General features: G+C 42.4%; 1 protein-coding gene across 4 annotated transcripts in view; it reads right to left on the bottom strand.

Moving 5' to 3' along the window:
* HECW1 (HECT, C2 and WW domain containing E3 ubiquitin protein ligase 1) overlaps positions 1-27,123 on the bottom strand; it is a 218,822-nt gene that overhangs the window by 98,833 nt on the left and 92,866 nt on the right. For all 4 annotated transcript variants that reach the window (XM_075271220.1, XM_075271219.1, XM_075271221.1 and 1 more), the window contains 2 exons: positions 6,211-6,535; positions 831-938 (listed from right to left, as the gene is read on the bottom strand). In XM_075271220.1, the coding sequence (XP_075127321.1) occupies positions 831-938; positions 6,211-6,535 (433 nt within the window). The remainder of the gene's footprint in view (positions 1-830; positions 939-6,210; positions 6,536-27,123) is intronic.

Below are 27,123 nucleotides of genomic sequence, written 5' to 3'. Positions count from 1 at the left end.
TAACAGTTACTGGGGAATTGCTGTCGTAGCAATTCCCTAACATCCATCACATTATAGACAACAACTGCGCCCAATAGATCTGGCTGTCTATAATTGTATCCTTTGGGTTTCCATCATGGTGTCCATCCTTTTATTGCTGTATGTTGTTCTATTTTGTCCAGCATTTTGACAGATTCTGCAACAGAGCTGCCAACATAGCTATGAACTTAGTAAAAAAAAAAAAAAAAAAAAAAGCCCTAAGCATCGCTATTGCTAACATTATATCCAGAGATGTTACAAACTCTGGGTATACTGATAATGGGAAGCCATCCATAAAAAAGCTGGAACACCTATAGGAAAATCTGGCAAATAAACCTCTGTACTATATAAGAAGATCCCACTATTACAGATAGAACATGATGAGTGGGGGTCTGTTACAGATCTTGCATTGGGGCCCAGGAGCTTCATGTTAGCAATGACAGCAACACGGATTGTTTGGTGCAACAGAAATACATTGGTTAATTTTCCTTGCTAGCGTTATGATATTTAATTGGTTTTTCATCATCATTTCAGTTCACTCCAACTCAGTTCAATACATAATACAGTGAACATTATATCAAAGCCCTATAAAAATCCACACAATAAAGTCTGACAAATCTTTGAATTTCAAGACATAAAATAAAATGTGAATATAAAAAGTACAAAATGAAAAGAAGCAAAACAAGGTGCAATTATCATCACAAAATGACTGAATTCTTTACCGACATTCTGATTAGATTCCTGAAGGAAACTTCAAAAGTCAATATAACACAACACTACACACTGTGCTACCTGCATTCTAGTCTACTTACGTTCCACAAAGTATGAACTGGCATCAATCTTCCAAACAATCTGTCCTCTGTGAGAGCCATTTACTCCACGGTTCTTATAATCCAGAAAGTTTTCTGACAACACTTCATCTGCAGAATGTCAGAAAGTAAAGTAAGATATGGAGAAAGAAAATCACAGGGATAATAAAACCATTGTCTAACTCTGAACGTAAAGAGGACCTTTTACCACCTCCACCAACTTCAACCCTTTAATAGTTTCTACTTCACTGATTCCTGCACAGTCCCCACCGTTCCTGAGCAAACATTTCTGTTAGTTTCAGCACAATTATGCTCTCTACTATCCGCTGGACGGTCCCTGCTCACTGCTCCAGTCCAGGACTGTCCACCCAACACACCAGACATGAGACAGCAAAATTAGCCTATTGGGTAATGAAACTAACAGTATTGTTTGCTCAGGTACAGTTGCTACTAGAGAAAGAAATACAACTGTGCTGGAATCGGTGGACTGGCACCTATTGTAGGATACAAAGAATTTGAGTTGGTGAAGGTGGTGAATGTTTTAGGTCTTTTAAAGAATTATAGAACGTCTGACTTAAAGTAGGTTTTTGACTCCCAATGGCTAGGAATCTTACTCTAATATTGTGGTACAATAAATATCTAAACAAACAAATAAATAAATACATCTCAATTTCAGCTATACATGTGGCCAAGTTAAAGAAGATGTGATCATTTAATCCATGACTGATCTCAAACCATCAAAATCTTTAGAAGATAGACACCTACATACCCCAGAAGAAAAGTGGTCATCTTATGGTAAAATGTATACCATTGTTACTCAATATTGGCAAACTACCTTCCTCAATAATCTGTTTCATTGTCTTGTATATCAGGGGTCCCCAACCGCCGGTCCACGGACCAGTACCGGGCCGTGGGGCATGTTGCACCGGTCCGCGTACCAGCGGTGAGGAGTCAGCAGCTGCACAACACTGACACTTGGTTGTTGCTCATCGGGATAAGGTGAGGAAAGTGTGGGGTTGAGTTGGGACCCAATGTATGCCCGGGATTCTAGTACTATGCAGGACATGCAGCGGGTCTTGGCTCCACCCCGCACTCGCCTACCGAACTTTGAGCAACTACATTACACGTCACTTATCCCTGTGATGTGTAATGTAGCTGTAGTGAGGCTGTAGTGAAGTTAATAGCAGCATTAGGAGTGATATCAGTCATCAGTATCCATCTTCATAACAGTGTCTGTCATCAGTATCCATTTTCATAACAGTGTCTGTCATCAGTAGCCATCTTCATAACCTGCAGTGTCCGTCAGTTTGCACTTTCTCTTGTGTTTTCATATGTACATGATTCTAATCTACACCCCCATGCTTAACCCCGCCCCCAACCACACGCTTCCCCACCCCCATCCACACCCCTTCCCGCCCCCACCGGGCCATAGAAAAATTGTCTTGCTGAAACTGGTCCCTGGTGGAAAAAAGGTTGGGGACCACTGTTGTATATGAGCTAGATGTTAACAAAAATTTGTCTTGAGTAGCACCTTTCCTTGTAGCTTTCACTACTGTTGATGATAATATTGTAACTAGCCCTTAAAGGGGTATTCTTATGAACCATAATCATATCTATAATTGTAGTCAATTAATTTTTGCAAATATAAATAGTTAAAAATTCTGCAGAGTTTTAAAGATTTTCTCTACTATCTTAGTGGTGACAGTCTGTTGTCTTGATTGGTTACCAATGGATACGACCACAAATGCAGAAACTTTCTATGGTCTGGGACTTGTCAGGAACCCAGCCATGATTTTCTTATTGTAGCTGGGATATCGGGCAGGGACATTACATGTATGAGAAGATATCCCGGCCATGATAAGGAAATCATTTTTCTGACCTTAGAAAGGTCCTGCATTCATGGTCGTATCCATTGACAACCAATTAATACCACAAGACTGTGACCAATAGATAAAACTCTGCAAAATATTTAATTACTTATATTTACAAAAATGTTGAACTTTTAATTATCTATACATTTAAAAATGGTTATGTACATGGGAATATCCCTTTAAGTTACAAAACTAGTTTGTTGAAAATAGGTTGAGAAAATTGTGGAAAACCAGTAAATGGTCCCAAAACCCCAAATGTCAATCAACAATAAGAAAAATAATCAAATAACTAATACAAGTAAAACTAATCTTTACATGTAAAATTCAGTAGTGAGGTTCTACATGCATGCACATCCATCCAGGTAGCCATACTGTAGATTCAGCATTGTGTGTTGAATGCGGTTTCAAGTAACAATATTATAGCTCAAGAAAGACGATTGAATGTTTAAGATATTGTAACATGTAAAAAGGCAACTGTATAGACAATTTCTTAATATCTGTATGTTTTACACGCCTTAATAATAATATCATCAAGCTTTATTATCCATTCTTATTTAATAAGTGTATAAAAGAAAGTCACAAGCCTTGTTCTTCTCTACCTATAATGAATGGTTCTTTTTCAGATGACTCTGTTCACATTACATTTGATTTACCATTGCTATGCTATAATAAAAGTAAATTAATGTATGTTGAGCTGAAGCTGTATGAAGATTGTGGTAAAAAGTCATGTTTTATGTCCTTGGCTGAACTCATAGCCATGAAATTAGTTTCAACTCTATCAAAAGACTTCTAGAAATGCAGTCGTTGCTGCAAACCCTGTTTGTTGCTCACAATTATATGTTCCAAGTGGCACAGCTGAATGGGCAACCTAATTCTCTCATAGCAAATGTTATTCTCTATTACTGTGATTATTGCAAATGATAGTATTTCAGCTTCTGTGTATAAGGTCCATATAATTAAAACAACATCAATTAACCTACATTATACTTATTAAGGTTCCCAGATAGTGACGTACAGAAAAAGATATAGAATAAAGTATATCAATATGCAGAAATTACTAACAATTTCTGATGGAGCTCCCTAAATAGCCAGGACAAAGCATTCCAGATACCTAAAGACAATGCACTGGACGTGTTTGAGTGTATGTGATTAGAGATAGATAGATAGATAGATAGATAGATAGATAGATAGATAGGATATAGATATTAGATAGATAGATAGATAGATAGATAGAAAAAAAACATTTAACTGTGGTCTACATGTGGTCCCATGTACCACTAAATGACTTTATTTTACAGTATAACCTCTTTAATATAGTGTCAGAGTGGGATGTTTAGGGCCCAGCAGTGGAATTATTTCTAGGGGCCCACTGCTAGGACTCCTGCAGATCAGACAGCATGGCTACAAGTAATAACTATGCCACACTGCTCACCCACCATACAATGTGCAGCACTGCACTTCCTAAACCCACTGCTACATTCTATATGAAAGTTCTAAAATTGCACATAGCTACACTGTCCTGACCTGCAGTGGTCCTGGTTGTCGGACACTCACAGATGTAATATTGATGGCTTATTCTAAGCACAGGCAATCAATATTAGAAAGATGGATAAACCCTTTAAATAGGTTGTACAGGTTGAACTGGAGCAGCTCATGTGGCAGACGGGAGGTGTAAAATTTAAAACAAACAAACAAACAAAACATACTCACCTGTCCCCAACACTGCGTGGTCCACCGCCAGTGTCCATTCAGTCTCTTGTCCATGCTTTCTTGCTGAGATTCCTCAATGAGACCAAACAGACACTGTCAGGAGACAATGGGGCGCTGTGGGCAGATGAGTTTTTTTTTACACGTCCCTGGCTCCAATAGCAGTTGCTCCAATTTATGGACAAACTCTTTAAAGGGGTTGTCTTGGCCTATTTTTTCATGGCCACTTCATTGGTCCCCCCATACAGTGTCTCCGTCACTGGTGCCTTATACTGAAATGGGGACCAGGGACAGGACCATTATATTGTGCGGGGACAGTGATGGGAGTTAACATCCTGTGGGGTGACATTTAAGTGTGTGGGGCATTAGGGGAGGGGGATATTAAAGGGGTTGTCAGGCTTAATTTTTTTATGGTGTATCCTTAGGATAGGGCATAAATCCCTGATTGATATGGGCTGACACCCAAGCCCCATTAGCTGTATGGAGCCACTCCCAGTACACAATATGCCATCACTGTAGCTCAGCTCCTATTGAATTTAATAAGTGCTGAGATGCAGTGAAGGTGTCGCTATACAGTGGAGTTTCCTGACCTATATTATGTACAGAACTGGCACCGGAGATGTACAGCTGATTCTTCCAGAGGCTGGGTGTTGGCCCCCTACCGATTAGGTATTTATGGCCTATTCTGAGTATAGATCATAAAAAAATTAAGCCCAGGCAACTACTTTAATATTCCCCCCTAATGCCCAACAGTTTAATTCCCCCCCACAGGATATTAACCTGTATTACTGCCTCCACACAATATAGTGGCTTCATTACCTGTTCCCCACACGGTATGGGAGTATGGAGGGCCAAGTTAATATAATAACTAGTCAAGTTATTATAAAAAAAAAAGCAGTGGTGCTCCGGTAACAGCACGGAGCCCACTAGGGGGGTTCATTGGTACCCTGGTGGGCCAGTCCGAGCCTGCTTTAATACCTTCAGGAAAACTACAACAAATCAAAAACAGAGCACTAGAAACGCGTTAGATATTGCCACACTGACTGAAAGCATACAGATAAACACAGCTGCCATGTGCTATCTGCCAAATCCAGACGTTCTTAAAATGTATTAACACCCGGGACCCTCACTGATCAGCTATCCGCAACTGTTTCTATAAAGAGAAAAGAGCCAGAAGCAGATAGCTCTATTTTCCTGTGTTGTGGCTGTGCTAACTTACTGCAGCTCAGTTCCTATACAAATGAATGAGAGCTGAGCTACAGTAACTCAGTACTGCCACTTCACAGAGAACATAGCTATCTGCTGACAACTCTGTTATCTGTATAGTGGCATGTGAGAACAGCTGGTTGGTGGGTGTCCCAGGTGTCAGACCCCAGCCAATCTCATACTGATGACCTATTCAGTTGTAGTAAATACCTGCATTGCTCAGAAACTGACAACACAGAAGAAACCTTTCTTAAGTCTTGTGATGTTCCAAACACACAAATAAGACAAAGAATGTTCCAAGAAAGGTTCGACCTGTTCAGTCTGTGTCACTGTCAGCATTGACATACAGTGTCCAACTAGTATTAATCAGTTTGGTTATAATTTTACTATGAGTGACAACAGAGAAAAAAACACAACACTGAATTATATGAAAAGATGCTAAATATGATTAAGAAAAAACATTTTGATTTTTTTATATCACTTTTTATCAGAATTTGAACCTGTTTTTAACATATCCGCAGGTTTCTTCCATAGATGATCTGTTCACTAAACCAACACAGAATATTTAAAATTCACAAATGTACAGATGAAACACTTACCAATTAAATACATGCCGATCCAATCTCCAGCATCCACTTCCTCCTTTATATCCCAATATATAACAAGATCCTGTGAATGTCCTATTGCGTAGTAGGAGCTGCTGACCATTAGAGTTGACCGACTATCGGAAGTGACCAGGTCAGTATCACTTGTAGACCGCGGTATAGTTACTCCTTCATGTGGACTGTTCCTGATATCCATATTATGAAATTGGTCAGGATTGTAACTGTACCTTAGCGGTTCTTTGCATCGCCGCCTGTTTTGAGAGTTCCTCGATGGAGAAGCCATGGCAGCCAGGCCGAGGAACCTGTTTTGGTACAAATTCTGTAAAACAAAATTTGGATACAAAATTGAGAATTCTTGGTGATTAAATTTGAATGGAAATGTATGTAATTTTTTGAAGTATCAAGCCACCTGATGATATACAGTCATGGTATTATAACTATCTAGATAAATAACTAATTAGAAGAATATTATTAACAATAAGGTGAATTCATTTGGAACACATACCTCCCCAAGGTAAAAAAGTAAATAGAAACATAAACTACTGATTCACTTTTTCACCGAAACTCACCAGGAAACTCAATAGCCAACAAGTCACAGTACATTGTAGGAGACATTTTGATGACCTCCTTCATACCTTTACATGAAAAAAGATGCACCATTATTTTGAAAAAGCAGCAGAGTGTGCCAAGGCCTACAAGTTTCACCACCTCCGCCGGAAGAAGACACAGGAAGACGATGGAGGCGGCACTGGAGAGTTCTCTGGCAGAATTGGGGACGCCCCCAGTGCTGTTTGAGTGCTGGGTCTCACTCCCAGTGCTGTGGAGAGAACTCATTTGCATACCAGCAAAAACTGGTATTTCTACGGAACGGCGGCACAGAGAAGACGAATAGCCTTTCTTAAGGCTATTCCGATGTGTTAGGGACAAAAAATGCCATCTGATTGATAGGATCCCTTTAAGTTTCCTAGTGACAGACTCCCTTTAACTAATAGGTGAATCGCAACTGGATCATAAATGTATCTAATACAATATTAGCATTTTGCATCAATCTGTATTAATTCAACAAAAAAAAAAATCTTGTTCAAGGTCCCATTAATACTAGCACTAATTGTGCCTTATATAATAAGAAGCTCCGCCTCCTAATAATTGAAGTGCAATCTTGTGCACAAGAATTGATATCTACGCCACTCAGGAACTGCCATAGATTTCAGAACTAACTCACACCAGCTTTCGGGAAATAATTTAGAATAAATTTGTTGGCCTGAGATGTCCGCAGCTCCCTTTGATCTCCACTTTGCTCTGCCCTCTTTTGTAAAAAATTCCAAATGGGACAAAGATGGAACAATGAGGTGCATTTTTGGCCCCCCAAAAAAGACTGTGCAACACAATCACAGAAAATTGTTATAGATGGGTTAGTTAATTCCTCTTCCCCACAAATATGTCTGTAATATTGCATAATACTAAGGCACTTTATGGTGGGGCACTGGGACTACATAGTACTAAATTCTGGAAACCTGTAATAAAGGTTATGTATCAAGATAGCTTTTGTATAAAGGATTTTTATCTTAAGCCCTGAGGGAAGAGACAGAAAAAAAGACAGACACAGTGAGTGGTGTGAAAAACTGAATCTCTTTATGTGCGAATTACAAAGCATACTGATAAATTATAGCTCAACATGAGAACAAAAGTCTTTCCCTGGAGAGAATGTATTCCATGCAGGGCACTGTCAGACATCAGATCCTGGTCTCTGGTCACAAGACTTCCGTAATAAATAATAGCACTTTGGCTGAGTAAAATACTATCATACTGTAGGTTTTCTAACTGTCTGGACATTGCAGATAAGAGGTTTAAGGCATACCTTAAACACATGTATCAAATATATAAAAGCAAGCATATAAGGGTCTAATCTAAATTTATCAAAATGGCTATCCAACTATCAAGGTCATAGAAAAATATTCTGCCAAAGACTTTGCTCTAAATAAACTAAGATAAATAGCTGGATTTATCAGGGGATATTGAAAAAATGGAAAAGACGCCCATCAAGCGGCCTGGCGGCATGACCAGAGGTGCAGTCACTGCTTGGGCTCATAGGTGTCCTTTATATACACATCCCGAAGCACATAACTACCCTCACATGCGATAGCAAGAAGGGCCAATCCTGCATCAGCGGGAGGAGGGATTTTAATGTGACCTAGATGCTGATTGAATGCCCCTTGCATTGTGTGTGTGACACTATTAATTTGCATCACCAATGATCATAAATGAAGACTGACTGACCATGTATGATGCGATTGGGAAAAGCCATATAGGCAATCTCCATCCCTTGCGTCATTGGTGGGAAGGACTGGTCATGTTATAGCCAATGAAAACTACAGCACAACTATAAGATGCTCGTCTCATCAGAGATGTAGGTTGGATCAGAGAGGTCCACTTAAGGAAGGAGTCAAGATCAATCCTGACACCAGATCACACAAGAATGTCTCATCCCAGGTAATAGAGGAGAGAAAAAAGGGAGGAGATAGGTGTCATACATTATGCTAATGTGCCCACCTCCTTGTCACTAAAATTAACCCGGGGAATGTAGGGAGCATGAAACAAGGTCCAAAAAAAAAAGATAATCATTCACGCCTCTCAACCACCAGATACGCCAGCACTGATATATGTACATTAGTTAATTATGCCACTAAATTGGGTGGTTCAGACAACTTTGTCTCATTTAAAGGGGCTCTTTCAGCAAAATGTTGCTGTATAAGCCCCACATATGCATGAATAACCTTTAAAGAGGCTATTCAGGCACCGCTAATGTTATTTTAACCCCCTTCCCCGTTTTAAAATAAAACCATAAAAACATATATGCAAATTATACTTATCGTGCAGGGTGGGCGGTCATGCATGTTCCAACGTCATCTTCTGGCACACCTTCCTCTTCTTTCTTCTTCTTTCGGCGACGCCCTCCGGTCTTGGCTCTTCCCCGGCTTCATCATCCTATTCTTCCGGAGGGATTGGTTCAAATCCGGTGCGTGAGCAGTATCGCTTGACTCAAGGATGCGAGCGTACTGCCACTGAGAAAAATGGTGCTGGAGCGCGCGCAGTAGCATGCGCAGGATTTGAATCAATCCCGCCAGAAGAAGAGGATGATGAAGCCGGGGAAGAGCCAGGACCGGAGGGCGTCGCCGAAAGAAGAAGAAAGAAGAGGAAGGTGTGCTAGAAGATGACGTCGCATGCGGGGCTCATACAGCATAATTTTGCTGATAGAGCCCCTTTAATAGAGCATGTGATTCTCAACAAAAATGTAATGCGCTTTAAAAAGGTTGCTGCTATCTGCCTGAAAAAACTCTGTAAATTCCCTGTCATTAAGTATCTCCCTTCTAGTTAATTTTTAGTTCACTACCTGTTACTATTGAAGTCCGTCCATAGATACAATAGATAAGCAAGACGACTTCACAGTGAATGAAGGAGTAGGGTGTGGTCTCTTCACACAATGAATACAGATGAGAGGGGCTGTTTCTGATTCCTCATAGCCTCCACACACATCTGCAAACTGTTGAAACGGAACATTACGCAGCATCTCACACTTACAATATAAGAAAAAAATCTATTTATGTGCTTTTATCTACTTTTGGCTGCTTGTGTGATTACAGATGAGATATTGCTTACAGACAACAAGCAGTTTTACTTACTATGCATAAATTGCTCTTTTCTTGTGTCAGGGATCTTATAGGCTGCAGTATGCTTGTATGTATTTGCAGTTCAGTGTTTCTAGATCTTTTATATAATGGCCACTTAGGCTTTTGCTAATGTACAGTTACTCCTGGCAGAAATACATGCAAATAAACCAGTATTAGTCATAATGTATAGGGGAGGGGGCAGACAGCTTCTTATTATACACTTTTCCTGCCTCAGAGACAAATGTAAAATGTGTGCAGCCATAATGTGATTATTAGCAGCAGAAAAATCAGATAGATCACCATGTGTGATGGTTTATACAGTAATAGAACAGACTGCTTAGCAAGAACCTCCAGATTTTTCAATTCTTCATGAATACTCAGGTTCCCTTTAACTATATGACAATCTTGCTGAGAAAAAAATGGGAGCCTAAAAAAATTTACACCGTCATAATTTCTGATTCAAAAACAATGTTCACACACTTACTTTACAAATATATCAACCAAATACTACACTCATATAGACCTCTCACATCTCTACTGTAAATGGTACAGTTTTTTAGTTTGCTGAAAAAATAAATTTTGTTGAAAAACTGAAAAAAAAAAAAAAGGTATGTGTGGGAGGAAAACTATTATTTTTTAATACAAAAATGCATGGTATTTTAATTATGCAGCTGTGGTGGGCAAACAAAGTTCTCATTAACAACACTTAAGGTATGATTGGACTGTAGACACCATATGGGCAAGATTCTGCTCAGGCAGAGGACATTCACAACAATAGGCAGACTAGGTCAGAGTTGGCAGAGCTATGGCAGCACAGTATTTAGGGGAAGGTCAGAATGGACAGCAGATGTGCTAAACAAGGTCAAAAGACAAGCCACATCAATGATAAGGAACCACAGAATATGGATCAGGAGAGTAACTTGCACCTAACCTATAACTGGAACCTTATTGATGAAGCGCATGAAGGTGAAGAAAAGGGCCTTCGGAAGCCTGTGAGGAGTAGACACTGACTGAAGAGTATGACATTTTATGACCCAAGAGTCAGTGCATGCACATGTGAGGCATCAAGATGAGTGCCAAGCTGGTAAAGTGGATGCCAGGCTCAAAAGCCCTGAGCAAGAGATCGAAAGAAAAGAGCAGGATGCATGTAATGGAGGTTCAAATACAGGGGCAATAGAGAAGAGCAAGACATCAACAGATCTTGATGTTAGGTCACCAGGCTTGCCATCTTTTGGGTTCTACCCAAAAGGTGGAAATTGCCTTTTCTTAGCATCATGTTGCACTGGTTGGTACTCTAGCAAGCATCAGGACAAAAGGCAGAATCAGCACAGTCATACATAAAGAAGGCATGGTTGTGGAGCAAATGTTTCAGCAAACTGCAATTAGCTGAGCTGATTGTCCTCCGGCAGACAAGTGGCATCACTAGTCCACAGGTCTGTGGTTATGGAAATACTGTGTAAACAAATGGAGGAATAAGTTTACATAGCAGGCAAACAAAGCAGCATTTCTAAAGCAATATATTTCGGAAAAGTCTTCAGTTTACATAAGCTACCAGTGTAGATAGGATCCTTGAGATAGGACAACTTCTTTAACTCCTGTACAAGTGAATACAGAGATGCGTATTTGCACTGTCCCTCACTATTTACTTGTGGGATCCTTTTCTAAAGATAGATCCAGGTGCTAGGTGCCATAGTATATTTAAGGCCTTTGATTTTACACTTCTTGAAGCCTCTGGGAACCACAAGCATAAAAAACCAAATGGAGGGCTGAGAAGAATCAGTGTCTAGTCAAAGGAAATCTTGGGCTGCACAGTGAATGATCTTTTTCATTCGTGAAAATGGCTCAAAATTGGACAACAATCAACGGTGCAGGTGAAAAAACTTAAGTATGTATGGTCCCACTGACTTCTATAGGTGCGTGTACAGTCTGTCAGATTTGGACTGCACAGTAACCTGGGTAATACTTGTCTGATAGGGTCCTCACTATGCTCAGTATCACTGTTACTACAATAATTATGTTTCCACATAGAAACCCATGTTCTAATGTACCGTAAATGTTACCAGCAAACTCTGATGTCTATTTCAAAGGTGTAGAACTATTCATGCACAAAATAAAAATAAATAAATAAGCAGGGCACTCACCGAGGTGCTTCATTTAAAATCGTGATCCTTTATTTCATCCTTCTTAAAACACTTTGCACAGGAAGAGAGGGGAAGCAACGATTTTAAGCTACGTCCGTTTCGTGCACTCAGCACTTCGTCAGGCTTTTTTTTTTGTGCATGAATAGTTCTACATCTTTTATGCAGTGAGCACCATCCGGTTGGTAGCAAGTAAAAAGAACATCCAGCACCTGACATTACCATTTGGGCATGGTTTATAGTGTAGGCTATAATACAGACGTGGTGCCGCTTGTGTGTTTTTTTTCTGCTTTATGGTCTATTTCAAAGGTGCACATCTATTTTTACCACTAAATTAAATTAGTCCCAATGAACATGTTATTTGTAAAATTCTGAAACACTATATTTACTCATCTATAAAGGCAAGGAACATTTGCTTTGTTACTAGAAGACGATACAGTACCAGCCATGCCAGTAGAATCTCTAATTAAATCAGATGACTGCTCGCTACACTAATTAAGTACCAGAGTTTAATTTGATCTCTATTCAGCGGACCTCGAAGCACTTCTTACTCTACATAGCCAGACAGAGAGAAGGCTAAAATGGAAAACGTGCTGTACAATTATACAAGACGAAGTGAAAGGGAGAACAAAATACTAATTATGAGCTTCAGCGGGGAATGTGCTGACAGGTGTGCTGAGATCCAATCCTATGGAACAATTCGTGTCCCTTAAGGCCATTGTAGACATTGAGCTCATTTTCAATCTATATCCGCTGTCCTCAAAGCATCTTTTAATCAAATGTACTACCTCTTTCTGCAGAGAAAAACTTCATGCTTTTTTGTTGTATTCACTGAACGTGACCTTCACAGAATTCAAGGTCATAATTCACTCATTTATTTTACAGCTCCCCACATGCCTGCTCTATTAATTCTAAAAACTAATTACTGTAATTCACATAAATTACACGGAAGGATTCATGATGACGCCCAAATATTAAAACATTACAGAATTTGGACCATCAAAAGAATGACTTCAACCTGAAGTCTAGACTAAATGATTTTAGAAGGAAGTATATCCTTTTGTTTGGCAGGGATCAACAAACTGAGGCCTTCTAAATATTCTTTCTGAGGTTAGCTGACAGCACAAAAGAACAATAAAAATGAGGTTCCAAACCAGGAAAGACTGAGGGTCAAATGGAGAACAAAGTCTTATTCTAAACAATTTTCTTATAGTCTCTTGCAATGTGACACTGGCCCACCAAGGTACGACAATAGTCCAGCAGAAAATACCCAAATTTGAAGGAACAGTGGCCCTAGAGCAAAGTTTGAACTAGGACTCCCTCCATTCCCAAACATTATACCAAATTATATATGTGTTGACTGCAAGAACTTGAATAACAAAAAAATATCTACACTAAACAATAATAAAAATAAATATATATATATATATATATTGTGAAACCACAAGGGGTTCATCACTGCAATTTTATTGATGACCTATCGCCAGGATAGGTTATCAGCAAAAGATTGGTGGAAGAATGATATCTGGGATCCCCAATGATCAGCTGTTTAAAGGAGCTGCAGCTGTCATGAGAATGCCGTGACCCCTTCACTGCTTACATTGCACGCTGCTTGAGTCATAACAGACATGTAATAGTAATAATAATACATTTTATTAATATAGTACCAACATATTGTATTTACACCCTCATACCTTGTAATTACATTGCATGGTCACTATAAAGCAGATGAGTTGCAATGTAAATAGTAAAGGGGCCAAAGCACTCATACAAGTTATGCAGCCTCTTTAAACAGCTGAGCAGTGGGGTTTCCAGGAATCAGACCCCAACCAATCTCTTATTGTTGAACTACCCTGAGGAAAGGTCATAAATAGAAATTGATTTATAAACCCCTTTAAGTAGGATTGAGATACATGTATATATTTATTTATCTCTATATATGCATAGATAGCTAACTATATACAGTACTACTGACTAACATCTTTATATGGCAGACCTACAGCTTGATGGACGATTGCTTACTTATAGGAGCTCTCAGCTGAATACTGCTGAGGGCGTCCTGTAATGTTATGGGGGGGGGGGGGGAGAGAGGCTTCCGATTCACCAAAACACCTAAGAGCTGTTTTCTGTTAGTACTGAGTTATGCATCTTCATGAAAGGTTAGTCACAATTTAAGATAATGGTATGATAATCCTGAGATTGAAAAAAATTAAATAAACGCCTTTTGAGGAATCTTACATAGTAACATAGTAGATAAGGTGGGATAAAGACACAAGTCTATCAAATTCAACCTATAAACTAGGGTTGAGCCGATTTTGACTTTTCAGGATTTATTTTGAAATCCGATTTCCGATCCTTTTTCATTCGAACCCTGCAAAGACTATTATTATACTCGGGAGTCTTTGCAGACCGCCGAGTATAATGATCGGAGGCCTGGGAGAGTTAAGAAACATAAAAAACTGTGTTACTTATCTCTCCAGGCTCCGAGCAGGTTTCGGCCTAGTTGTCTGACATCCCTGACGTCCCATGGCCCCAGCCTGCTTCCCGGGTTATGTGACGTCCAACGTCATAGAAGAAGGACGACGGTGGAGGCCGACAACGTAGAAGCCCAGAGTATGATAATTGTTTATGGGTGTCCACAGTGGAGCATAATACTGTGTGCAGGGGCCACTATGGGGCATAATACTGTGTGCAGGGGCCACTATGGGGGATAATACTGTGTGCAGGGGCCACTAAGGGACATAATACTGTGTGCAGGGGCCACTAAGGGACATAATACTGTGTCCAGGGGCCACTGAGGGACATAATACTGTGTGCAGGGGCCACTAAGGGACATAATACTGTGTGCAGGGGCCACTGAGGGACATAATACTGTGTGCAGGGGCCACTGAGGGACATAATACTGTGTGCAGGGGCCACTGAGGGACATAATACTGTGTGCAGGGGCCACTAAGGGACATAATACTGTGTGCAGGGGCCACTAAGGGATATAATAGAGCGTGCAGAAATGCGGAGGAGGGGGTCGGTAGAGGTCTTTGTTGTCGGTGTCGGTCGGGGGGGGGGAGCCCACGTCAAAAGTTCGCCACCGGGCCCCGCGATTCCTAGTTACACCACTGTATAGGTGCGACTTTGTATCTTCATCACATGGACTGAGTCAATTGTAACACTTGTTTCTATGGCCCAGGTGTATAACTTTACATTTATCAACATTAAACCTCATCTGCCTTTTCTGTGCTCAAGATTCCAACTTCCGTAAATCACTCTCTAATATTCTATCATCCTCCTCTTTGTTTACTTTACAGCGCTTAGTACCTTCTACATATACTGAGATTCTAGTCTGTAAACCTTCCACCAGGTAACTAATAAAAATATTAAAAAGAAGAGGACCCAGTACTGACCCCTGTGGAACCCCACTGGTGACTGCAACCCAATGACAGATCAACGCTGATACTAAGTTATAAGCTTATGATCATTGAGTTAGCGCAATATTCCCACAACAGAGGTTAAATAAATGTATTAGTCTATACTTTCTGAGCTCACTTTTGGACATCTTTTTCAATATTAGCACCCTATTTGCTATGAACCCAATACAGTGGAACAGATCCAGTCAATACTGAATTCTTAAATATTAGATATAAGGGTCTGCCTATCATGGTGCATAATTTCCATCAAACTCAGATGTGAATTCCACCTGAGCCTCATGATTTGTCTATTTTAATATTTTGATGGCCCTGCCTGTAAATCCAGCAGAGGTGAAGGCCTTCACCTCATCCTCCTCCACATTTACACCCAGATTATTTTGTACATGAGCAAACTAAAGGCACAAATACTGAGTTAAGATTAATCATTTCCTAATGTATGGATGCTGTGAACTACACGTATTCTCTATTAGAGCACTTCCCTTGATACTTTTGAAGGACAGTGCATGAAAATCAGATGCCAAAATACCCTTTCTAAATTACATATCAAGTATTATTGTGGGTTTCTCTTTGCTGTATCATGTATTTTACAAAGCACAGTGATTATTATTTGCAATGTACTACAAATTAGGACCACAAATATGTTCTTTGTAGAGTCCGACACTCAATGACTAAAGCAGAAGTAAAAGTCCTCCGGTATGAACTGCTGAGTGTTGATTGATGGTCACAGCTAGCAATGATTATATGGTCGGACCACACTTGGCCATAAGTAATACAATGCTTGTCAATGCCTTTCTGTAGCCTTAATTTCCAAATTGATATTGCTGCTGCAATTTTAAGTGGTACAGTGTGTACTAGTTAATCAACAAAGAGTATGGTATAAAAGACATGGTTAAAGTTGATCATATTATGCTGCGCTATGTGTTTGCTTAAATGGAACAAAAAGGAATAAGTCAGGCTATGGTCACAGCTGCGTTGGGTGATCGTTCGGGAATTCTTTCCCCATTCTGCTTGAAAAATGCAGAGAGAAAAGTCCTGCAAGCAGTACTTTTCTCTCCATATTTTTGGGTAGAGACTGGGAGGAAACCCAGCCTCCGTATTTCAGGTCCCAACCAGACAGGTGGGGACCTAATGTAAGTGTTAGGGCTTAAACCCTGGGAATTCAGTGTCCCAGGCTGCAGCTCTTCCAACTGAGCTATTCAGCTTCCTGGACAGCTCTGATGCTAATCTAAAGCCTGGTTCCCAGGACCGCTAGTTTCAGTTCTCTGGTTTGCTCCACCCTGTTCTGATTGTACATCCTATTTAAACCCAGCCTTGCACTTCCTGCTTTGTGAGACTATTGTTCTCTGCTTGTAATCTAGCTGCTCTCTCCTGCTCTGCTGCAAACACTGACGCTCATCTTGTGCACTGACCACTGGCTTGCTCCTGACTATGGTATTTACCTCCTCCTGAAACACTGACGCTCATCTTGTGCATTGACCACAGGCTTGCTCCTGACTATGGTATTTACCACCTCCTCCAACACTGACGCTCATCTTGTGCATTGACCACTGGCTTGCTCCTGACTATGGTATTTGCCTCCTCCTCCTCCAACACTGACGCCCTTCTTGTGTATTGACCACTGGCTTCCTCCTGACTACATTATCAGTCTTGCAAGTAAGTCAGCCCCCAAGTAGTAACAACTTAAGACTCCGAACCAGACCCGGACATTACAGTAAGATACCTTGGAGTCTGTAGTATTTATGAGCGAGTACTTTTTTGCCCCTCCCCCTTTTTAACCCTTGTTCTGCTTACACTAATTGGCCTATTGCTTTGTATGCAAATACATAGCAACCAGCTGTCAATCACTGGCAAGAGAGGTGGAGTTTATATTCTGGACTTATACAGTGGTGCTTGAAAGTTTGTTAATGCTTCAAGATTTTCAATATTTCCACATAAATTTGATCTGAAACTGCATGGGATTTTCAAACAAGACCTAAAAGTTGATGAATACAACCAAATGAAACAAATGCGTCAACAATATTAGAATTGGTCAATAGCACATACTTGACAAAAGTATGTGATCCAGTAGAATTTGTGTAGAAAGGCTAAATTAAACTCAGTTATTTTCAATGGGATGACAATCAGGTCAGTGGTGACCTGTTATATATAAAGAACAGGGGTCTATCAAAGTCTGATCTTCACAAAACACTTGGGGAAGTGTATCAAGGCACAAACAAAGGAGTTGTCTGAGGACCTTAAAGGAAGACTTGTTTTTGTTTATCAATCAGAAAAAGGTAATAACTAGAGATGAGCGAACACTAAAATGTTCGAGGTTCGAAATTCGATTCGAACAGCCGCTCACTGTTCGAGTGTTCGAATGGGTTTCGAACCCCATTATAGTCTATGGGGAACATAAACTCGTTAAGGGGGAAACCCAAATTCGTGTCTGGAGGGTCACCAAGTCCACTATGACACCCCAGGAAATGATACCAACACCCTGGAATGACACTGGGACAGCAGGGGAAGCATGTCTGGGGGCATAAAAGTCACTTTATTTCATGGAAATCCCTGTCAGTTTGCGATTTTCGCAAGCTAACTTTTCCCCATAGAAATGCATTGGCCAGTGCTGATTGGCCAGAGTACGGAACTCGACCAATCAGCGCTGGCTCTGCTGGAGGAGGCGGAGTCTAAGATAGCTCCACACCAGTCTCCATTCAGGTCCGACCTTAGACTCCGCCTCCTCCGGCAGAGCCAGCGCTGATTGGCCGAAGGCTGGCCAATGCATTCCTATGCGAATGCAGACTTAGCAGTGCTGAGTCAGTTTTGCTCAACTACACATCTGATGCACACTCGGCACTGCTACATCAGATGTAGCAATCTGATGTAGCAGAGCCGAGGGTGCACTAGAACCCCTGTGCAAACTCAGTTCACGCTAATAGAATGCATTGGCCAGCGCTGATTGGCCAATGCATTCTATTAGCCCGATGAAGTAGAGCTGAATGTGTGTGCTAAGCACACACATTCAGCACTGCTTCATCAAGCCAATACAATGCATTAGCCAGTGCTGATTGGCCAGAGTACGGAATTCGGCCAATCAGCGCTGGCCAATGCATTCTATTAGCCCGATGAAGTAGAGCTGAATGTGTGTGCTAAGCACACACATTCAGCACTGCTTCATCAAGCCAATACAATGCATTAGCCAGTGCTGATTGGCCAGAGTACGGAATTCGGCCAATCAGCGCTGGCTCTGCTGGAGGAGGCGGAGTCTAAGGTCGCTCCACACCAGTCTCCATTCAGGTCCGACCTTAGACTCCGCCTCCTCCGGCAGAGCCAGCGCTGATTGGCCGAAGGCTGGCCAATGCATTCCTATGCGAATGCAGACTTAGCAGTGCTGAGTCAGTTTTGCTCAACTACACATCTGATGCACACTCGGCACTGCTACATCAGATGTAGCAATCTGATGTAGCAGAGCCGAGGGTGCACTAGAACCCCTGTGCAAACTCAGTTCACGCTAATAGAATGCATTGGCCAGCGCTGATTGGCCAATGCATTCTATTAGCCCGATGAAGTAGAGCTGAATGTGTGTGCTAAGCACACACATTCAGCACTGCTTCATCAAGCCAATACAATGCATTAGCCAGTGCTGATTGGCCAGAGTACGGAATTCGGCCAATCAGCGCTGGCCAATGCATTCTATTAGCCCGATGAAGTAGAGCTGAATGTGTGTGCTAAGCACACACATTCAGCACTGCTTCATCAAGCCAATACAATGCATTAGCCAGTGCTGATTGGCCAGAGTACGGAATTCGGCCAATCAGCGCTGGCTCTGCTGGAGGAGGCGGAGTCTAAGGTCGCTCCACACCAGTCTCCATTCAGGTCCGACCTTAGACTCCGCCTCCTCCGGCAGAGCCAGCGCTGATTGGCCGAAGGCTGGCCAATGCATTCCTATGCGAATGCAGACTTAGCAGTGCTGAGTCAGTTTTGCTCAACTACACATCTGATGCACACTCGGCACTGCTACATCAGATGTAGCAATCTGATGTAGCAGAGCCGAGGGTGCACTAGAACCCCTGTGCAAACTCAGTTCACGCTAATAGAATGCATTGGCCAGCGCTGATTGGCCAATGCATTCTATTAGCCCGATGAAGTAGAGCTGAATGTGTGTGCTAAGCACACACATTCAGCACTGCTTCATCAAGCCAATACAATGCATTAGCCAGTGCTGATTGGCCAGAGTACGGAATTCGGCCAATCAGCGCTGGCCAATGCATTCTATTAGCCCGATGAAGTAGAGCTGAATGTGTGTGCTAAGCACACACATTCAGCACTGCTTCATCAAGCCAATACAATGCATTAGCCAGTGCTGATTGGCCAGAGTACGGAATTCGGCCAATCAGCGCTGGCTCTGCTGGAGGAGGCGGAGTCTAAGGTCGCTCCACACCAGTCTCCATTCAGGTCCGACCTTAGACTCCGCCTCCTCCGGCAGAGCCAGCGCTGATTGGCCGAAGGCTGGCCAATGCATTCCTATGCGAATGCAGACTTAGCAGTGCTGAGTCAGTTTTGCTCAACTACACATCTGATGCACACTCGGCACTGCTACATCAGATGTAGCAATCTGATGTAGCAGAGCCGAGGGTGCACTAGAACCCCTGTGCAAACTCAGTTCACGCTAATAGAATGCATTGGCCAGCGCTGATTGGCCAATGCATTCTATTAGCCCGATGAAGTAGAGCTGAATGTGTGTGCTAAGCACACACATTCAGCACTGCTTCATCAAGCCAATACAATGCATTAGCCAGTGCTGATTGGCCAGAGTACGGAATTCGGCCAATCAGCGCTGGCCAATGCATTCTATTAGCCCGATGAAGTAGAGCTGAATGTGTGTGCTAAGCACACACATTCAGCACTGCTTCATCAAGCCAATACAATGCATTAGCCAGTGCTGATTGGCCAGAGTACGGAATTCGGCCAATCAGCGCTGGCTCTGCTGGAGGAGGCGGAGTCTAAGGTCGCTCCACACCAGTCTCCATTCAGGTCCGACCTTAGACTCCGCCTCCTCCGGCAGAGCCAGCGCTGATTGGCCGAAGGCTGGCCAATGCATTCCTATGCGAATGCAGACTTAGCAGTGCTGAGTCAGTTTTGCTCAACTACACATCTGATGCACACTCGGCACTGCTACATCAGATGTAGCAATCTGATGTAGCAGAGCCGAGGGTGCACTAGAACCCCTGTGCAAACTCAGTTCACGCTAATAGAATGCATTGGCCAGCGCTGATTGGCCAATGCATTCTATTAGCCCGATGAAGTAGAGCTGAATGTGTGTGCTAAGCACACACATTCAGCACTGCTTCATCAAGCCAATACAATGCATTAGCCAGTGCTGATTGGCCAGAGTACGGAATTCGGCCAATCAGCGCTGGCCAATGCATTCTATTAGCCCGATGAAGTAGAGCTGAATGTGTGTGCTAAGCACACACATTCAGCTCTACTTCATCGGGCTAATAGAATGCATTGGCCAGCGCTGATTGGCCAGAGTACGGAACTCGACCAATCAGCGCTGGCTCTGCTGGAGGAGGCGGAGTCTAAGGTCGGACCTGAATGGAGACTGGTGTGGAGCGATCTTAGACTCCGCCTCCTCCAGCAGATTGGCCAATGCATTCTATTAGCCCGATGAAGTAGAGCTGAATGTGTGTGCTTAGCACACACATTCAGCTCTACTTCATCGGGCTAATAGAATGCATTGGCCAGCGCTGATTGGCCGAATTCCGTACTCTGGCCAATCAGTGCTGGCCAATGCATTCTATTAGCTTGATGAAGCAGAGTGTGCACAAGGGTTCAAGCGCACCCTCGGCTCTGATGTAGGAGAGCCGAGGGTGCACTTGAACCCTTGTGCACCCTCAGCTCTGCTACATCAGAGCCGAGGGTGCGCTTGAACCCTTGTGCACACTCTGCTTCATCAAGCTAATAGAATGCATTGGCCAGCGCTGATTGGCCAATGTATTCTATTAGCCTGATGAAGTAGAGCTGAATGTGTGTGCTAAGCACACACATTCAGCTCTACTTCATCGGGCTAATAGAATGCATTGGCCAGCGCTGATTGGCCAGAGTACGGAACTCGACCAATCAGCGCTGGCTCTGCTGGAGGAGGCGGAGTCTAAGATCGCTCCACACCAGTCTCCATTCAGGTCCGACCTTAGACTCCGCCTCCTCCAGCAGAGCCAGCGCTGATTGGCCGAATTCCGTACTCTGGCCAATCAGCACTGGCTAATGCATTGTATTGGCTTGATGAAGCAGTGCTGAATGTGTGTGCTTAGCACACACATTCAGCTCTACTTCATCGGGCTAATAGAATGCATTGGCCAATCAGCGCTGGCCAATGCATTCTATTAGCGTGAACTGAGTTTGCACAGGGGTTCTAGTGCACCCTCGGCTCTGCTACATCAGATTGCTACATCTGATGTAGCAGTGCCGAGTGTGCATCAGATGTGTAGTTGAGCAAAACTGACTCAGCACTGCTAAGTATGCATTCGCATAGGAATGCATTGGCCAGCCTTCGGCCAATCAGCGCTGGCTCTGCCGGAGGAGGCGGAGTCTAAGGTCGGACCTGAATGGAGACTGGTGTGGAGCGACCTTAGACTCCGCCTCCTCCAGCAGAGCCAGCGCTGATTGGCCGAATTCCGTACTCTGGCCAATCAGCACTGGCTAATGCATTGTATTGGCTTGATGAAGCAGTGCTGAATGTGTGTGCTTAGCACACACATTCAGCTCTACTTCATCGGGCTAATAGAATGCATTGGCCAATCAGCGCTGGCCAATGCATTCTATTAGCGTGAACTGAGTTTGCACAGGGGTTCTAGTGCACCCTCGGCTCTGCTACATCAGATTGCTACATCTGATGTAGCAGTGCCGAGTGTGCATCAGATGTGTAGTTGAGCAAAACTGACTCAGCACTGCTAAGTCTCTGCATTCGCATAGGAATGCATTGGCCAGCCTTCGGCCAATCAGCGCTGGCTCTGCCGGAGGAGGCGGAGTCTAAGGTCGGACCTGAATGGAGACTGGTGTGGAGCGATCTTAGACTCCGCCTCCTCCAGCAGAGCCAGCGCTGATTGGTCGAGTTCCGTACTCTGGCCAATCAGCGCTGGCCAATGCATTCTATTAGCCCGATGAAGTAGAGCTGAATGTGTGTGCTTAGCACACACATTCAGCTCTACTTCATCAGGCTAATAGAATACATTGGCCAATCAGCGCTGGCCAATGCATTCTATTAGCTTGATGAAGCAGAGTGTGCACAAGGGTTCAAGCGCACCCTCGGCTCTGATGTAGCAGAGCTGAGGGTGCACAAGGGTTCAAGTGCACCCTCGGCTCTCCTACATCAGAGCCGAGGGTGCGCTTGAACCCTTGTGCAGCCTCGGCTCTGCTACATCAGAGCCGAGGGTGCGCTTGAACCCTTGTGCACACTCTGCTTCATCAAGCTAATAGAATGCATTGGCCAGCACTGATTGGCCAGAGTACGGAATTCGGCCAATCAGCGCTGGCCAATGCATCCCTATGGGAAAAAGTTTATCTCACAAAAATCACAATTACACACCCGATAGAGCCCCAAAAAGTTATTTTTAATAACATTCCCCCCTAAATAAAGGTTATCCCTAGCTATCCCTGCCTGTACAGCTATCCCTGTCTCATAGTCACAAAGTTCACATTCTCATATGACCCGGATTTGAAATCCACTATTCGTCTAAAATGGAGGTCACCTGATTTCGGCAGCCAATGACTTTTTCCAATTTTTTTCAATGCCCCCAGTGTCGTAGTTCCTGTCCCACCTCCCCTGCGCTGTTATTGGTGCAAAAAAGGCGCCAGGGAAGGTGGGAGGGGAATCGAATTTTGGCGCACTTTACCACGTGGTGTTCGATTCGATTCGAACATGGCGAACACCCTGATATCCGATCGAACATGTGTTCGATAGAACACTGTTCGCTCATCTCTAGTAATAACACTATCTCTAAAGAGTCTGGACTGCACCAATCCACAGACTGTGAACAAATGTAGAAAATTCAAGACCATTATTACTCTCTCCAGGAATGACCAACAAAGATTACATCAAGTGCAAGGCATATAATAGTCTGCGAGTTCACAAAGGTCACAAGGTAACCTCTAAGGGGGCATTTACACAGAGTATTTTGGCGTGGATTCTGACGTGGAGGCTTTTTTCCCTATTGATTTCAATGGGTTCCGCGCAGAAAACGGAACTCATTGAAGTTAATGGAAGGCTTTATTTCCATGTGGATGCGAATTACGCATCAGAATCAGCACACAGAACTCAAGAACTAAAGTACCTTTGTCAAATTAGTTTGTCAATGTTCCCAAGTCCATCATCAGGAGAACATTGAACAACAACAGTAGGCATTGCAGATGTGTAAGGAAAGAGCCGCTGCTCTCAGAAATGTCATGTTTGGAGAAAACACTGCATTCCAGGATAAAACCTTATACCATCTCTGAAAAACAGTGGTGGTATTATCATAGTTTAGGACTGCTTTGTTCATTCTGGGTTAGAATGTCTTGCCATCATTTATAGAACAATCCATTTTGAATAAAACCAGAAAATTGTAAATGAAAATGTCAGGACAACTGTATGTGGACCGAATCGCAAGAGAACATGGTTCATGCAGACAGACAATGACCCTAAGCACACATGTCATTCAACCATAGAGGTGTTAAGGAAGAATAAAGTTAAAGTTTTGGATTGGTTAAGTCAAAGTCTTGAGTGACTTAAAGGGATTCTACCACTAAAACACTTTTTTTTCTAGTTACCACGTCGGAATAGCCTTTAAAAAGGCTATTCGTCTCTTACCTGTGGAAGTGCTCTCCGCCGCACTATGGCTGGGACCGCACTTTCGCGCATGCGCAGTACGTTCGGCAAGCTTCGCCGAACAGAGAGCATACTGCGCAGGCGTCTGACAGACGCTGAAGAGGCAAGGGGAGGACACCGAAGACCAGAGAGGCGGCGCTGCGGTCGGTTTTCGAGCTGCAATGGGGACGCCCCCATCGCTGCTCCTGCGATGGGGACGCCCTCATCGCTGCGAGAGAACTAATTAGCATACCGGTACAAACCGGTATTTTGAACGAACGGCGCGGCGGAGAGCACTTCCACAGGTAAGAGACGAATAGCCTTTTTAAAGGCTATTCCGACGTGGTAACTAGAAAAAAAAGTGTTTTAGTGGTAGAATCCCTTTAAGTGAACAGTTCAAGGTAGGACAACCACCAGCGTAACTGAGATGAAGTTGTACAGAGGAAAGGGCTAAAATTTAGATACAGTTATTGCTGCACTAGTAGTTGACATCAGGTACTGAAAGCAAAGGTTTGTATACTTTTCACGCGCAGATATGTGATATTGGATCATTTTTGTTTAGAAATAAATGACCAAGTCTAATACTTTTGACAAATTTGCTTGATTTTGTTCTCTTTATCTACTTTTAGGATCTGATGTAGTTTTAGGTGAAATTTATACAGAAGCATAGAAAATTCTGGAGTTCACAAACTTACAGGCACCGATGTAAATGATGTGTCTGGTGTATTGTTCGATCACTCCTATTCGCCAAACAGCACAATGACTAACAAAAGACTGGACTTGTACGTTTATATAGGGCACCTTAGTCTAATGGCTGATTCACTTTAAGATAACTTGATAGATAATCTATACCAGATTTATTAAATTTTTGTGTCATTTTTATGCAAAATACAGACATATGTACAGTAGCCTAGAACTAATAAAAAGGAAGAAAACCTTTTTGGGAAATAATATTTTTTTACGCTCGTCGGGATCAAATTGGTAGGTTTATAGGTTGAAATTGGACTTGTGCCTCTATCCAACCGTATCTATTATATTAACATGTATGTATGGGTATAACATTCCTAGAAAGTTGCAGAAAATGTATACAGTCGCATGTCATTTTGATAAATCTGACACACTTTGTGCCGCAGTTTTTTTTTCTTGTAGTCTCCTACGTCTTAGAGCACTATAAATATATATTCTCCTCAAGATCATCATTCTGGCCTATGCTCCAATACATACATTTTATATACTATCATGCACTAGAATAATAAATCAAACCAGATTAAAACCACCTTGTCAGAGAGTGAGCCAACTCTGGGGATAGGTTCACAAATTGTCAGAGAGAAAAGGCCCGCACAACTTTCAGTATAAAAACGTTTCAGTCCCGTGCGGGCAGTGCACGGGACTGAAATTATAGATTATAGTTTATTATAGATTATAGTCTATGGGGTCCATGCGCTTTGACAGCACAGCGCTTGAAATTCCGCTTGTATTCCGCCTGGGGGGGGGGGTCTCCATGCGGACTCTCCCCTGGCGGAATACATACGCTAGTGTCGACCAACCCTGAACAGGGGTGTCAAGGTGGAAAACGCATTGATTTTTGCAAACCCCTTTAAAATGAATAAGGCAGTCACAGAAATGTCTTCATTTTTATCATTTGAGAAGTTGCGTGAGATTAGATTGTTCCAGAGCCATTCCTATCCATAAGCTGTGTATGGTTTTGTACTTCTGCCCCTTTGACTTGGATGGGAATAAAAACAAACCCTATATTAAGTCAGGGCCCATCCACACAGGGCAGAAAAATATGTGCAGCAGACGCTGCAATTTCTGAAAACTGTTGTGGTTTTGGATATTGCAGAATGTCAATTACCTACCGAAACGCCGGCGGTTTCCCTATAGGTATAATGGAAACAGAAAGTACGCAGAGGAAACCACTGTAGACTTTCTGTGAGAAGTACATGAGTCGGATTATAGAAAAGGGGAATTGCTTTGGAACCCCATCAACTCATGTGGCAGACTACATATAGTTACAAAGCACAGTCAGGATTTTGACACTAAATTTGAGGCGGAATTCATTTCAATGGGAGGCAGTGAGATGTGGAATTTGATGCAGAACTTGTCAAAATACTCTCACAGAATTTGGAATTTGGCCCTTTCCACTAATGATAAAATAGGCAAAATACTGTGAGACACTTCTCCAAATTCAGCAATAAAATCTGCGTTGGTTTTTGTGAAACCGAAAAAATTTGCTTTAAGTTCCTGAAACAGAAGTTCATAAAGGCATGGTTAGGATGTGTTTGGTGTGGAATAAATGACTGGCCTGCACAAGAACCCTGACCTCAACCCCATCGAGCACCATAAACTAAATCAGGGATTGCCAGCCGGGCTGTCTTGTTCAATATCAGTGTCTAGCAAAAATTCCAACAGACAGAGCTATTTTAGCTACAAAGGGAGTGTTAACTCCATATTAATGAATGTCTGTGATATATTATAAGAGTTCCTGCAGGTGTAATGTGCAGGTTTGCCATATAGTAGCTGCACACGTGTTGGAGGTGATCTGGGTAATCTTATAAATGTAGCCTGGAAAATCTGATAACCTGATGACATCAGTAACAAATCATTAATGGTTGTAACTAATTTAGACGTTTGCCCTGGCAATAATATTGGTAACTTGTACTATGATATGATGGGCATAATTCTGTGTGGTATCTAAAGTTCTAGATTCACCAAGAATTCAGTTTCAGCATTCATTATTCAATACTCATTCTGTTCTACCATGCACAAACAATACAGAGGATAAAGATAATCCATGACTTTGAAAAATGATATTCAATGTATTTCTCTATGTTATAATTTATGACTGCCGAAGA

This window comes from Leptodactylus fuscus, chromosome 4 (assembly GCF_031893055.1).
Source record: "Leptodactylus fuscus isolate aLepFus1 chromosome 4, aLepFus1.hap2, whole genome shotgun sequence".
Classification (NCBI taxonomy): domain Eukaryota; kingdom Metazoa; phylum Chordata; class Amphibia; order Anura; family Leptodactylidae; genus Leptodactylus; species Leptodactylus fuscus.
Note: the sequence above shows the minus strand (reverse complement) of the source record. Positions and strands in the feature narration are given on the sequence as shown.